The 14,206-nt window shown below is 43.8% G+C and overlaps 2 protein-coding genes across 3 annotated transcripts in view; one reads left to right on the top strand and one right to left on the bottom strand.

The window, feature by feature from the left end:
* Positions 1-8,296, bottom strand: part of LOC107273365 (peptidyl-prolyl cis-trans isomerase) — a 25,627-nt gene extending 17,331 nt beyond the window's left edge. The window contains exon 1 of one of the 2 annotated variants that reach the window (XM_025090685.1): positions 8,174-8,296. Coding sequence is in view for 1 of the 2 variants with exons in the window: in XM_015751480.2 (XP_015606966.1) it covers positions 5,321-5,323 (3 nt within the window). In the remaining variant the exon portion in view is untranslated. Of the gene's footprint in view, positions 1-5,320; positions 5,586-8,173 lie in introns of those variants that run through there. The other variant, XM_015751480.2, reaches the window with a different exon arrangement.
* LOC107273356 overlaps positions 1-13,913 on the top strand; it is a 36,152-nt gene extending 22,239 nt beyond the window's left edge. The window contains exons 24-32 of the mRNA XM_015751461.2: positions 2,254-2,727; positions 2,800-4,802; positions 5,115-5,194; positions 5,735-8,044; positions 8,204-8,355; positions 8,446-8,594; positions 8,681-8,975; positions 10,947-11,357; positions 11,435-13,913. The gene's annotated coding sequence lies outside the window, so the exon portion shown is untranslated. The remainder of the gene's footprint in view (positions 1-2,253; positions 2,728-2,799; positions 4,803-5,114; positions 5,195-5,734; positions 8,045-8,203; positions 8,356-8,445; positions 8,595-8,680; positions 8,976-10,946; positions 11,358-11,434) is intronic.
* Positions 13,914-14,206: the final 293 nt, after the last annotated feature.

The raw sequence follows: 14,206 nt of genomic DNA, 5'->3' as shown, positions 1-14,206 counted from the left end.
CATTGTCTCTTCGTGTCCTCCGTGGGGGTGGCTCTCTTGGATTACTGCGATGACCGTTTGCATTCTTCCACGCGAACCTCAAGCTGCTGCCTTCCCCCCCTCCACCCGCCATATCTTCACCCCTCTTTCGCACTGCCGTGCGTTTCAGGGAATTTCCGGGCATTTCTTATTAATTCTTTATATAGCGGGTGAGCTCGTTATATTCTCACCCCAGGTGAGTGCTTTGTGTCCTGTCCTTCATCTTACTCTCGGATCTTTCGTACTTTCTTCGTTTTTATTATTATACCTGCCGCGAGCTTTCATGGTTCACTTAAAAGCCAGTCCCTAAGAGCGCAGGGAGTAAAAGGTGGAGTGTACGAGAGTGAGAGAGATAGAGATAGAGATAGATAGATAGACGGAATGAGAGCAAGGTAGACAGCGACAGTAGCTACTTATAGCATGAATGAAAATTAATTGATGTCGTGACTCATCTCTAATGACCTCACAAGCACTTTGTTAACGGGTCACTATACTGGCTTGCTATTGATAATTGATTGATATTGATTTTGTCAATTAATTATTTCATCCTCGATATTTGGTTATTAATAAATTTTTTTATAACTCCATTATGTATCTTCGTATGGTGGTTAAGGCACTTTTGTTATTGATGGGTATGCGCAGGCGTTGGAAATAAATTGAATTATTTTATACGAATGTGGAACGAGGGTGGCTATCGGTTATGTGAATTGTGTCTATTAACCTGAATGATGAAAAAAAAAAATGTATATATGTAATTCGGAGAAAAATCTTAGCGACCTTAATTAAAATTTTAAGCTTTCGAATGATATTTTTGAATTAATTTTACGTTGTACATTGTTATTATTTGCATACCTCTTTGGCACGTGTTTGACTCTGGCATGTATAATGAATACGGGAACAGTCGTGAGATATTCGGAGTGTCTTGTTACAACGTACCCTTGCTGTTTGCGAGGTAAAATTTGAGGTTTGGAGTCTCAGAGTCTACGTCGTGTTATATTTGAGCCGAAGGGGAGGAAGCGGCGTTTGAAATTTTTGGGCTTTACCAAAGTAACATAGGTTACAGGGGTAAATAAATGAAAAATTATTCTTTAATCGTGGTTATGTATTTTTGAATTTCACGATTTTTCATGGCTTCCAGGCAACTCTCGAGCTGTGACGTGTATGTCTGTATTTTGTGTACGGAAGAAAAAAGTCTGACCCCAGGATTCGATCGAGCTCCTTACGTCACTGGTTTATGGGGTTTTTCCCTACTTCGCTTGACGTCGACGTTTTTGTTACACATTATTTTCCCACATCCTCCATTGGGTCAGACTGGAAGACTCTGGGTTAGAGAAATTTTTGGAAGAGTTATTTCATTTTACCGTCCTCGGTTTTTAACCCTAAACCCGGTTTTAACCCTGGTTAAAAAAACAGGCAAAAAGAAGCTAACGAATATTTTGGCGGGGGAAAAGACAAAATTTAAGGTCACAGCAATTCTCTTCCTCGTTTCCATATATGTGAAGTCGGATCCAGCAGTACGGGAACACTTTGACGTAATAATTTGATAATTACATTATGTCCCCTTTTCACGTACACGTTTCGAAGACGCTGTGCCATGGCAAGACATCCCATGGTTCATTATATCTATATATCACTTGTACCGTATTACAGTGTCTTACAACTCCCACGTGACCCATTAAGGAAAGCGTAATATCTTTACCGAGTCGAGAGTACAACGTAACCATGGCAAGGAGCACAATCCCTAATAGAAATTCCCAATAGAATTAATTTACGAGAGACTTAATTTGGTCCCTGTCGTAATTCATAAATATCGAACCAGTTACGTGATGCAAATAAACGAGAGCACCCCGTATTAAAAAAGATTAAACAGCCAGGTTAAAAACCCTCGGAATAAATATTATCCCACGTAGTAACAGCATGGCATTAGGGATATAGTTAATACTTGGACGATGGATGACGAAAGTCTGCCGATGGTCGTGGAGGGGGGAGGAGGGGAATGGTGACCTTGATAAGTACTCCTTAGGCAGTCAGCAGCGAAGGGGACCCCGTAGCAGAAGAAATCAGAAAATATTTCAGAAGACCCCCTACAATCCCCGTCAGTTTCCTGAGCGATCGATCGAACTGTGACGTCACTGTAATTTACATCCCTCTTGAAATTTTGGTATCGCGGTATGAAAGAAAAAGCAAACAAAAAAATGTAAAAATAATAATTCTCTGTCTCATTGTGCTTTCCAGTTATGTTGGGTGAGTCCAGGCTGGCCGTGGTGGGGGAAATCGGTGAATGGAGTGGGGGGAGAAACGGGCCACTCGCATCACTACCTAGTATAGGGACTTTCTGCCGACTGGCGGGGAATGGCGACCCTGGTGGGGATACCCGAGGAAGTCAAGGTGGGGATTCGCGGTCGGTACGCGGCCGCTGAACGATGAATGAAGCCGGGCCTTTGGCGTCGCTCCAGCGCCGGGGTGCCCCCGCTGTCGGCCGGGAGCTCTCCTAGTTCTGACGTCATCAAGGCTCAAGGCCGCCTACGATCGTTACTGTGGCTCCTGCTGCTGCTGCTATCGCTACTCCACCTCCTACTTTTCTTATCAGCGGATCCTCTTGTTCTAACCTTCCCTACCCGGATATGACACTGCACTTGCAGAGGTCATGACACCGTGTTTCATAGGCTATGCCACGAGGATCATTTCTTCAACTTAACGTACCCAATGGTAAGCTGTATCACCTGACAAGACTTGTTGATTTTTATTTTTACCTTAAATAAAAAATTTTTTTTTTTCCAGAATTCCTCTGCAATTAATTTCTTGTCAATTAAATACGTATTTATTGCGAAACAAAATGGTCGAGTCAGCTTCGGCCCGGAATGGAGTCCCTGGTCCATTAGTGATGCTGTGGCCGCTTGATATTTAAGATCTCAAGATTTCTCCGGGGGCTGCTTGTAATGGGGTCGCCGATGGATGATGCGGCAGTATCGGCGTATTCGCCCACGATGCGTAACCGACCCGTAACCTCTGACATATATATACACATGGAGCCACGTATATGTACACATATGACACCACATATGTGGACATACCGTGTATCCAGAGTCGGTGGTATTAAAGCCTTGCGTAGAATATGGATATTCTTTCTGCCCCTTGTCTACGTGGGTATGTCCTGTGGTAGAGAGAGAGAGAGAGAGAGAGAGAGAAAGATAGAGTGCGTTAGTAAGAGTCGAGTGGCGCTTCCATTGACGGCGTCCAGACGCCGCTATGTCTCCGTCCGGACGCCTACGCCTCTTGCGCATTTCTCTTCAACGAACTTTCCTTCCTTCTTGCAATCTTTGATCTTTATCACGAGGCTTAGTCGAATCCTGCGTTACCTCGTGCTGGTACATTTTTTCTTTCTTGTCATCCTTTTATTATTTCTATACTTCACCACCCGTTTCTTATATTTATCTTTCTCTCCGGGAACGCGCGAAAAGGGGTGTACCTTCTAGCGCCTCGTCTCTCGCTCCTTTCTCCTTTAGATTTCTCAAGGGACAAGGAATTATTGTCTGAGAATGTTTTATCTCCTTTTTTCTTCTTCTTCTTTTCCTTTTCAATCTCACTCGTATCTGCCGTGAGATTTTAATCGTCTTCTTCCTTGCTCTAGATACCTCGAGCAATCCTCGTCCACGCTTACTATTGAATTACCATCAGGGTTTATGGGCCTTTAGGTCAGTTCGATTTTTATCATGGGCACTAAGATATTTATGGCAATGGATAGAGAGGTACTGCTCCGTTAATTTAATTGCTAGCTAATTCGTAGCGACTGCCATTGATTAATTGCTTGACGGGATTCGTCGATTGTCCGATGTCGTTTAGAATTTTATAGAAGAGAAAGAAGAAAAAAAAACAAGATTTAATGCAGCATAAAAACACCGTTGGGAATCATCGATGAACATCGTTCGTTAATTTGAACCGTGGCGTACCGAGGGCGTTAATGTAATTTACGAGATGCGAGTACAGACACTTCGTACGGTGGATTAACGATTTTCATCTGTATAAGCTTACCGATTAATTATTATTATTATAACGTACCGAAAGGCCGTAGCTTTATAACATTGACGTCACGCGGCCATTGCAACGTTTCGCGTAATGGACTTTACGACACAATCAATATCCTGCTCGAGCGTAGCTTGATACATAAACGGAGAGTTCATGGGAATCCACCTTGTTGTATTCTTTTCCTTACTACTCGCTAATGCCAAAGCAGCCTGCTCACCCGGTATAAGAGCGACCGTTACGAATATTAAAAAGTCAAATACAAAGTAATTCAGCTCAAAGGAATCAGTGAATATTCGACCGTTTTGCCGTTTCTAAAGTGATAAGAGAATTCAGATTTTTTGCCATTTAAAATTTTACGCTCAATTGAGAATTATATGTGTGTATACAGCTCAACGTACTGTGCTGATCTACTGAACTGTAATATTCAATACGAGGCTAGTTACGTCACTGAGATATTGTCATGCACGAGAACGAATGAATAATCGATGAGACGTGACGACCTTATGTATCTGTGACATGTATATTGACGTTGTCCAGTGTCGACGACGCTGTCGTCGTGACGGCTTCGTCGTGGTGCAGCCTCGTAAAAGCGTCGTATAGATTGCCGGCGGGTCGTTGCCGTTCTTTAGTTCTTGTGACTTTCTTACTTGGCTTTAATGTCAACCAACTTTACATACTGCGCCGTATGGGGATAATGCACGTGCATTGTGGGAGGTTCGAGGTTAAGTAGAACACGGTTCTACGATGCACGTTACTTTGTAAGATTTTTATATTATGATAGATCATCTTTTTATTTCAATGTAAATTTACTCCTCCGAACGAGCTCGAGTTTCGGATAGCTTAATGTATATTATAATACACTGTTCGGTACAAATATATACCGAGTGAAGTTTGCTTTTTTTTTTAATGAGAATCAAATAGATGCGTTACCTTCAGTCGGTAACTTGGAACCGAGCGAGTCCGGCGGTTATGTTTTCTCAGGTTATGTAAAGTCTGAGTAGACGGGAACAAAGCTGTGCTATTTTATCTAGTGTCTCGATGTCTGCTTAGGACATTAATAATCCGATTAGTTTCAGTGGTTAAGCCAAACTGTGTACCCTGGTTAATATCTTTAATACGGAGACACGTATAAACGGAATCTAAAGATCAGGTAAGTAGCTTATACTTTTTAAATCTACGTGCGGCTTTTCATTCTTAACCTATAAGTTTGTATCTCTATTCGTTGTTCGCTTAACCAACGAATTTATAGACTTGCGGTTATACCATTTGTACTTACCATAAGTCTTTGCAGTGATAACGCGTGCTTTGTCTCACTGCCACGTTATTCTCAGATTTCAGAGAATTTTCAGCACGCTCGTTTGTGGCTGCATTTATTCTCTGTATATTCTGGTTAATTTCTCACTCCTGATATCCTGGTCTGCTCGCTTACAAGTTTCATGCCTCGTACATGTACATACTAGGCATTCTGGCTAGCCACTGTGGTATTCACATTGCGATCAGGACTCCCAGCCAAGCATTTCCGTTCGACTGTATTGCATACATCGCACAGAGTCGAGTTTTTAAATTGCATTGTTTCTGTCCAGTTACCGACTCATACGTTAAACGCGAAACCGCGAAATATATTACTTGGCTTCCCTTACGTCCTTTTTCTCTGTTCTTCGTACTTACTGTTTGTTTATGTATCTTTTAGCGATTCCTGCTTCGCCCACGTCGCTCCAATCGCTGATACCAAAAACGGAAGGGAGAGCATCAAACGAACAGGACCCAAGTAGTTCCTATCCAGACGTCGCAGGGTCCGGACCGTCGGATCCGAAAGGGAATTCAAGGAATAAAAATAATTGGACCAACAAGAGGAAAGTGAATGCAGACTGCGAAAATGGCTCCACGCAAATCTGTATATGCGGATTGGCCGATCGCAACAATCATGAGCGATTACTGCTATACTAAAATATAGACTAGGATTATAAGGTGCGTGACGTATATCCCGGAGAAGTGACGTCATCCATTGCGAAATAGATCTTACAGGTCATGCATGGGTGAATGAGCTATGGTAATGACTAAATTATGAACTTTTATTTTAACGAAGTTACCTACGAAAGTCAAACGGCCAATCGTGTGCCGGATCGAAGAAAGCCCAAAATTGAGTAATGGTCAATTGGTATTTTTAGTATTTTTTTTACTCAGGACTAAAATCTCCAAGTTCCTTCGACACCAGGGACTCCTGGGAACTTAGCTTTGTCGTTGTTTTGCCTATGTTGATAAATTTTTTGGATTAGGTGTTTTTTTTTTCCATGGCTGCCTATTCTCTTGCCGATGTGCCCCAATGACGTCACAAGTTCTCTCCAGGAAACTATGCGAGTGATATATTTAACTCGTGATCCACTTTGCTTCGTGTCTGTCGTTACGTCATGTTCCGATGCAATATGTTAAGAGGACACAGATTTTCAATATTTTCACGTAGGTCGAAACGCAAATTAAAATTACTCGATTGCGGAAGGATAATGCGAAAGCGATCGATCGTCCGTAAAGAAATTTTGAAAATCAATAATCAAATTCGAGTACATGCGTTTATTACATATCGTGTCTAACGTGCCTTTGTCGTGTGTACTAATTCTGGGTATAATATTCAGAATCCGTACGCCTGTCATGTAGCACATATGAATTTTTTTTCCTGACGCGTTACATATAGGATACCTTCGTAATTACTAAATCCACATTCGATCTTTCTCGTACTTACGTATTAACTAATGATAATTACGAATTAAGGTTAATTAATGTTAATAAGTCGACTGTGTTCCTCGTCACCGTTATATGCAGAAATATTGCACAGCTGGGAGGCCTAATATTTTTTTCTTTTTTCTTTTCACCAGATAAACAAATTTCCTTTTTATTTATTTTTTCTAATCACGACAGTCGCTACATACGGATAAACAGTCGTGTATATCTTCAATGTATCCATCTTAACGGAGGGATGTATGTATCACTAGAAATTTAAAAAGTGGAAAACTCGAAAGCGCCTGCAGTCCGTACTACCTTCTAGCTCCTTCTTCTACCTCTAACCTCCTACTCACTTTGTACGAGCTCGAAAGTAGCATTGGAATCGGTAAAGTATGTAAATTCCACCAGAGAGAGAAAACAGCTGGAATTACGAAAGTTTTTCCAGGAAGGCGCTAAACTAGAATTATTTTCTTTCTTCCTTCCAGGAAGATTCCGGAAAACAGTTTCTCTCTCTATAATCCAGATCCGGTAGGATTCACCCTTGAAATTAACACGTAACAGTATGTTGATTTAACGTGGTGATATCGCATATAAATTTCAAGCCTGGTGCATATGACTGATTCTTTTTTGAAAATTTTTTTTTTTTTCGAAAATCTAACACGGCGATCAACGTCGCGGAAAAAACGGTGAGGAATATTTTTATTGGAAAAATAAAAGAAGCGTGATACACAAATTTTTCACGGACAAAAGCTCGCGGTGCCACAATGGTGGTTCGTGTCTCTTTTTTTTTCTCCTTTCATTATTTTGTCCACCCTTTTATTTTCCTCGGAGACCCAGAAAATGGCTTCGCCAAAGAGAATCGGCGAATTTGTAAATCGTTGTAGTTCGGGCTGGAACGAGTGTAGGAAGCGTGGGTACGCGCTGGGCATCGAGCCAACGAATACTAGCCCGAGCGACTATATGCCACGTAGCATGGAGAAGAATACCCTTACCGATAACCATGTAACCGCATACGGTGATTCTATCGCGTACACGTGTTGGTGTAATCGCGTCATGTCGGCCATTCATGAATTCGCGGAAGGCCATGAGCGTGGGAGTTTTTGGCCAAGTTTTTCATTCCCTAGGTTGGCTAGATTTGCGTACCTCCGGTGCCACGCACGCTATTTCACGACAGTTTCAATAATCCCGAAATATATCGCGACCGTAGGTAACCATGCGTTTCGTAAACAATTAAAAAATGATTTCCTCTTTCTCAAGCAGCCGCAATCTCTCGAGTTCACTGGTACGTATGCCGAAAACGTGAAGTTTACCCAAATTTATATAGTTTTAATTAATAGTTTACCAATCGGCATTGCGAAAAGTTATTACAGAATTTCGCGATATTGACACTGGGCAGGTCTTAGGTACTTACGTAAGCTAAAGGAACTTCTGTTTTTCATAGGTGCGCCCTCTGGGAAGATGTCCCGGTACTAAAGGGTCTTCGGCACACGTTACGAGGTTACGTGTCACTCGCCGACTCCACGTCGAATCTTCGTAGGCCTACTGCACCGACACCTGGCGGTTGTCGCTTCAACGAAGACGAGAAAGAAAAATGTAAAAAAGGTCTACGCCATTATTTATTACTCTCGTTACTCAAATGCTTTACGCAACGACACTTGTTGAATGTCCACATGATTGATCCAGCGCGTTACCGCACAGTTACCAAGGGTCAGTCCATTGTAGAGGGACGAGCGACAGTGCTGCCAAAATTCACGTTTACGAACCCCGCTTCCCCGAGATAGCAACTCGTGAATACGTCACGATAATTTGAAAGTTAAGATATTTTTTTTTTGGTACGATCGAAAACTTTTTTTTTTCACTGTTTCGCAATATAATATATTTTCTTTGGTAACTTTTACGACTTTTTTTTTTTTTACAGAATTTATCATCAGTCTCGACTTGTTGGTCCAGCGGCATCTACATATAAATGGATGCTCTTTGGCTCGCGTCTGGCTCGCAAGAAGACTTTTGGGCCACTTCTGTCGCGAACGGCTGCCCCCACGCAACAGGTGCACCCTGACCACCTTGAAATTCAATAAATACACACGCCCCTGGGAAATCATCTTGGTAGCGGCATGTAAGATGGATGTAGGAGATATGGGAGGTACTGGAGGGTCGTTGATGAAGGTGCAAAAGCAAGTAGTACCAACACACGCACTGTGCACCTATATAAGGTTGTATGGTTAAGAAAATTTTTTAAACAAATTTTTTCCTTGCTTCTATAAATAACATTTCTTTTTCAACGACAATACCAGGTATCGTTGATTGCTCCAATTATGGTGATGCCTTTTTTTTAAATTATTATTATGATTCATACCCGTGTTCTACTAACGGGGTGGATCGACTTGCTGATGACTTCGTGTGTCAGCGTTGGCATACTCATCGTTTCTCGTAATCGTTCTCGTTATTGGACTTATGTCTAATAAAAAAAAATTTCCGACCCTACCTACCGTGTAATCTAGTTGAGAGGATGAGCTGTCAATTGACAGTGGTTTGGCGTCGAGTCACACAGAGGTTTAGGAAGTGCGTACGATAAACAGGGTCTGATTAAAGGGAATTAGAGAGGATACGTATACGGTGAGATTCTTATTTTTTGATATATATATATATATATATATATATATTTGTGAATTGCTTTTCATTAATACATTTTTTTTATTTTTCTAAAGATCGTTCAATCGCACCTGGTGTTTACTCCACATTGATCCGTGGGATAGGCTATGCCTTTGAAAGAATTTAATATAATTAATTCGAGAAAGGGGATCACCTGGGAATTTCGGGTGAAGTATACGTCTGTCTCTCTCTTACGCGCTGAAACGCCTATAAGACCGTCTCTCTCCCACTCACGGCGGGTATACGGGAAATGGCAAAATATCAGATTTTTCTTACATGGCATCTTTTATTACGGACTCTTGGTGATTTACGTAAAAATCAGGTGCCTTCGTGTTTTGGTGGGGTAAATTTTTCTTTAATCGTCAACGAACAGTAACCGTGACACGTTTCGTGTCGGAGATACGGAGGCACTTTTTTTTCTGGCACGTCTTTAAGACTTCCTCGAGACGTCTTGCTGGCTTTTGCTAACAGGGTAGTTGCACGGTGCAACCCTCGACTGCCGTCGGAGTGGTGAAAAACGAGGGGACGTCTGGGCTCAGAAAATAAAGTAACCTGAACTCGTCAGTGCCAACCAAGAAATCCTTCGCGTCTGTATCTCAGGCACCCAAGGGTACATCTATCCTGTGAACACTGCACTATCAGCCAATGGCAAGGTCTCCCATTAGTGCCGATTGCCGAATTCAGGGAATAAAATAACCCAAAGCCCTACCAATACCCACGATTTCCCGTAGACAAGAATCCGAACCGCCCGAAAGGCAAAAACGTCCCCTCGCCAATGAACACCCCCATGGCCGCACTTACCTCCAATCACACCCTGGTAGCCTGTGCCGAAATTTCCCGAAGGGACGGACAATTAAGTTAAAAAGGGGCTGCAAATAAATAATGACCATCAGGCAGGGTCCATACGTGAGCCACCCTCTATTAGAAATATCTTAGATACAAATGAATTCAGATGTTGCTGGGTTCTACGAAAAGGTCTGTATCTTAGGGGACGAGACAGAGACTGAAAGGGGTAGCTGAGAAAGGGGGGGCGGATGCTAATGGCGAGGGGGTCGCGCGTAGAGGTTCGTCTTGGAAGACCGTAGATCTCGTAGTTTCCATCCCCTGCGCGTGATACACCGGAGCGAGAGGGGTGAAACGGGGGATGAAGGTAGCCGAGGGTGGGTCGGGTGGGGAGGGTAGCCCAGGAGCCAGGGGCGGCGGGTGGGGATGAGTGAAAGTCGGGAGATGCGCGAGTTACGGTGACCGAGCGCGGCCGTCGCGCAGCGTGGGAGTTAGTTCTGGTGAGGGCGCCAGCCGGCTCACCCGCTAACTTAAACCTACTATTGCGTTCCAACCCTCCGACCCACCCCGAAAACCTCCAACCGAACGACCAACCTTCACAATTAGGCCTACCTTCCCTCTACCTACATAGCTAACCGTCGGCCACCTTTCCTCTACCTGACCGTCTGCTTTCTCGACCCCCCCGAACTACCTCGAAGACCTCGTAGGCCTCTTGCTCCCTCTCACTCATTGGCCCTTCTCGGTTCCAGCGGCTGTGCATCGGGAAGGACGCGACGCGACGGGCCGGACTCTAGTAGGGAAACGTACCAGGGACCAGGATCAGAGTCACGGAACAGGAAGTGCCTGAGAATGCAGCGGTGAATCCGGATTCCGAAGGAGATATAAGACAAGGGAAGGATAAAGGCGCATTCTCAGGATTTTGTTGTACGGATTTCCAGGGTATGTTCCTGAGGTAGTCCACGATTGGTATGATGAAGTCTGGTCCGAGAAGAGCCCACGAGCGGTTACGGTACCGAGGATGATTGTACAGAAGTGAATAGGAGGTGTAGAGGAAGAAGAGGAAGGAGAAGGGTTGCATTCGAAGGGGCATTGAGGCAGTCCTGGAAGATATGGGTGCAGAGAATCGCACTGATGTTTCATGGTGTTCCGACTGAACTTGGGTGAGGAACAGAACGAGGGAGAGAGAGAGAGAGAGAATAGGAAAGGGAGAAAACACCCTGTGTACGTCTTTTTGCAGCTTCGGCCAAACTCGGCAGGAGTCGAGCATCGGGCTCGGATAATTCCGTCTCGGTGACGAGCGCAGGGCTGCGCGCGAGAGAGAGAGCGCGAGAGGGAGGGAGTCAGTGACAGCAGTGAGATAAAGCGTAAGAGAGAGATAGGACGTTGGACGGATAGATAAGCCAAGGAAGAAAGAAAAGGGAGATCAGTCGGCTCGTGGACTGCGAGCGAGCAACATCAACCCCTTATATAAATCCTTTCGCGTCGATGTTTTGACCATCTGGGTATCGCCGAGTGCTTTCGAGCTATGAGGTCTACGCGAACTATACACGTCGGCTAACCTTATCACGTAATATACTCGATCGAGCCTCCGACGAAGATCTGACTCACCGTATACGAAATCAATTGCATTCCGATCGACGACACATCGAAAGAGACCAGTCGCTGCTCCCGTTCTTCTTCTTCTTCTTCTGGCTCTTCTCTGTGCGTCTTTCGGCTCGAGGCGGGGAGTCCCGTCAAGGAACGTAAGCGCGAGTGACGTGGCAGTGCGAATTAATCCTACGGGACCGATAAGAGGTGACGACGAGCTTTGAGTTTGAAATATGTAAAAATCAGGTCGAAACTCTAACTACAGAGAATTCGCTGATCCGTTAGGCTCGTGATATCTATTCGCTGTCTGAAGACAGTTACGGGGCTCCGTTACGATCTTACCTGAGATACGGTGGCTGGGCCGAAGAAAAAGGAAATCCGAAGATAAAGTGACATCGACGTATCGATTAAGCCGCGTTCACAATTTACTGCACGTGTCGCGCGTATGAAACTTTAGGATGAAGGTATCGGGCATAGCGAAGTAGCTCGTGTATTCGGTCGCTTCGACAAAGTCAGCCCGAAGCTTCGTATCCTTCGGCCCGGAGGCTCCGAGCGCGAGGCAGAGGAAAGAAATATTTCCAACGGGCGTTCTCAACGCAGCGACTAAATCTTACGCGGGGCCAGCTAAAGCGGCAGCCTGTTGGCGATGATATCCAGGTCGAGAGGGCCGCTCGGCTAGAAGAGGCTGGAGAATTACACGTGAGTGCTCTCTACGTCACGCTGTAGGACAGATACGTCCAGCCGCCGAATAGAACGACTTATATACTGGGTGTTCAGGAAGAACACGAGGAATTGGAGCTTCGTTCTTTGATCAGAGTGGACCAGGTGCTGGAGGAACGAATCGAGAACTACCGAATCAGTCACGTACTACTGGACCCAGTGTGAACGGATCGACCTTTTTTTAGTGGTTCACCCGGTATATCGCAAGTACAGGTGCCGGTCTTTCGTCACTCAAATCGGGGCCCTCGTCGTCCTGGTGAATCGACCTGGATCTTTACCTCCGGCTCAGCTCTTGATCAGCTTCAGATCTTACTAGAGGGGGTCCAGGAGCGTGGAGCGACAGCCGCAGCATCCCTCGTCGCTAAATCCATTAAGAGAATCGCTGAATCGCATCTGAGGAAGTGGACTTCAGGGATCCTCTCGAAGTCGAAGTGAAAGCGGAAGTGGAAGACGCAAGGGGACTACGGAAGAAGCAAGTACCCACAAGCCAAATAGAGAAAGCACCAAAGCACTCAAATTTTATGGATGTCAGGACGCACAGCTAGTTGACCTTTTTTTTTCGGTTCTTTTTTTTCAACGACACCCTTTATATATATATATTTATCTGCATCCCTCTGTTCACTCTATCCTCTCTTGATATTCCATCGTGCAGACGTTAATTCTCTTCAACGTGATTTTTCGTAATTTACTTTTTTATTTTTATTTATTTTTTTTTTTTTTTCAATATCAAACTACCAATTTCATCGTTAATACTTTATTATAATTACGTCTCCTTCTAATCGAACCTCACCTTATATACGTGCACACCTTTAGAGTGCGTTTTAGCCGTTGTAATATTTTACTTGTTTTTTTTCCACTGTCACGCAAAATTCAACGCGTCCATCTCGTCAGCCGTCACGCGTTGTTACACGAGAATTCTTTGCCTTTATGCCTAAGATCGAAACGCCAGAAAAATAGAGGCATTTATTATCGCACGGCCGATCAATCAACTAATTCCTGCGAATTAATTGGACCCGTCCGTATTGTTTGTCGAACTTTTTGTTTGCTCGTCGCATCGCTGCGGGACGATTGGAGGTTTTTCGGGGGGGGAGGGTAATAGGGTCTGATTTTTTACGCACTTTTTGAGGCACCTGTTGATATACTCTTATACGTATATACATTAGATTAGATATATAAATACGTACCAAGGTCCTTATACTCTTACCAAATGCATAATTGCACATGTGTAACGTAGAGATAATCGCACATAAAAACCACACGTGCATCCTCGTTATTTCGCACGCGCATCCGCTCGCCAATTTATTCGCGTACGCACTGATTGTCGTCCAGGTATTACGAAGTCACTCCGAAGCACCTGATTGTCGTCGGTGAGAATTTGGAGAAAAATTTAAAAAAAAAAAAAAAAAAAATACGATCAAAGCTAAAATTAATAATTAATAATCGCTGCCGCCCAAAACGTACATTGCAATCACGGTAGCTTTGATTGGCCTTAAAATTTGTCCTTGTTGCCGGCGGGTGTTTCTTCTCGTCGAACCAAAGAATTCCTAATGACGCAACCAGTGCGCACGGCGACGTGCAGTGTGGGAAAGAAGCTATAATCAAAAAAAAAAAAAAAAAAAAAAATTGACAGCCATACAAATTTTTTTGAAAAATAAAAAAAGACGGCCCGAACTAAAAAAATTTTAGTATAAAAAGCATACTT

The sequence above is a fragment of the Cephus cinctus genome, unplaced genomic scaffold, assembly GCF_000341935.2.
Source record: "Cephus cinctus unplaced genomic scaffold, Ccin1 Ccin1_scaffold1583, whole genome shotgun sequence".
NCBI classification, from domain to species: Eukaryota; Metazoa; Arthropoda; class Insecta; order Hymenoptera; family Cephidae; genus Cephus; species Cephus cinctus.
Note: the sequence above shows the minus strand (reverse complement) of the source record. Positions and strands in the feature narration are given on the sequence as shown.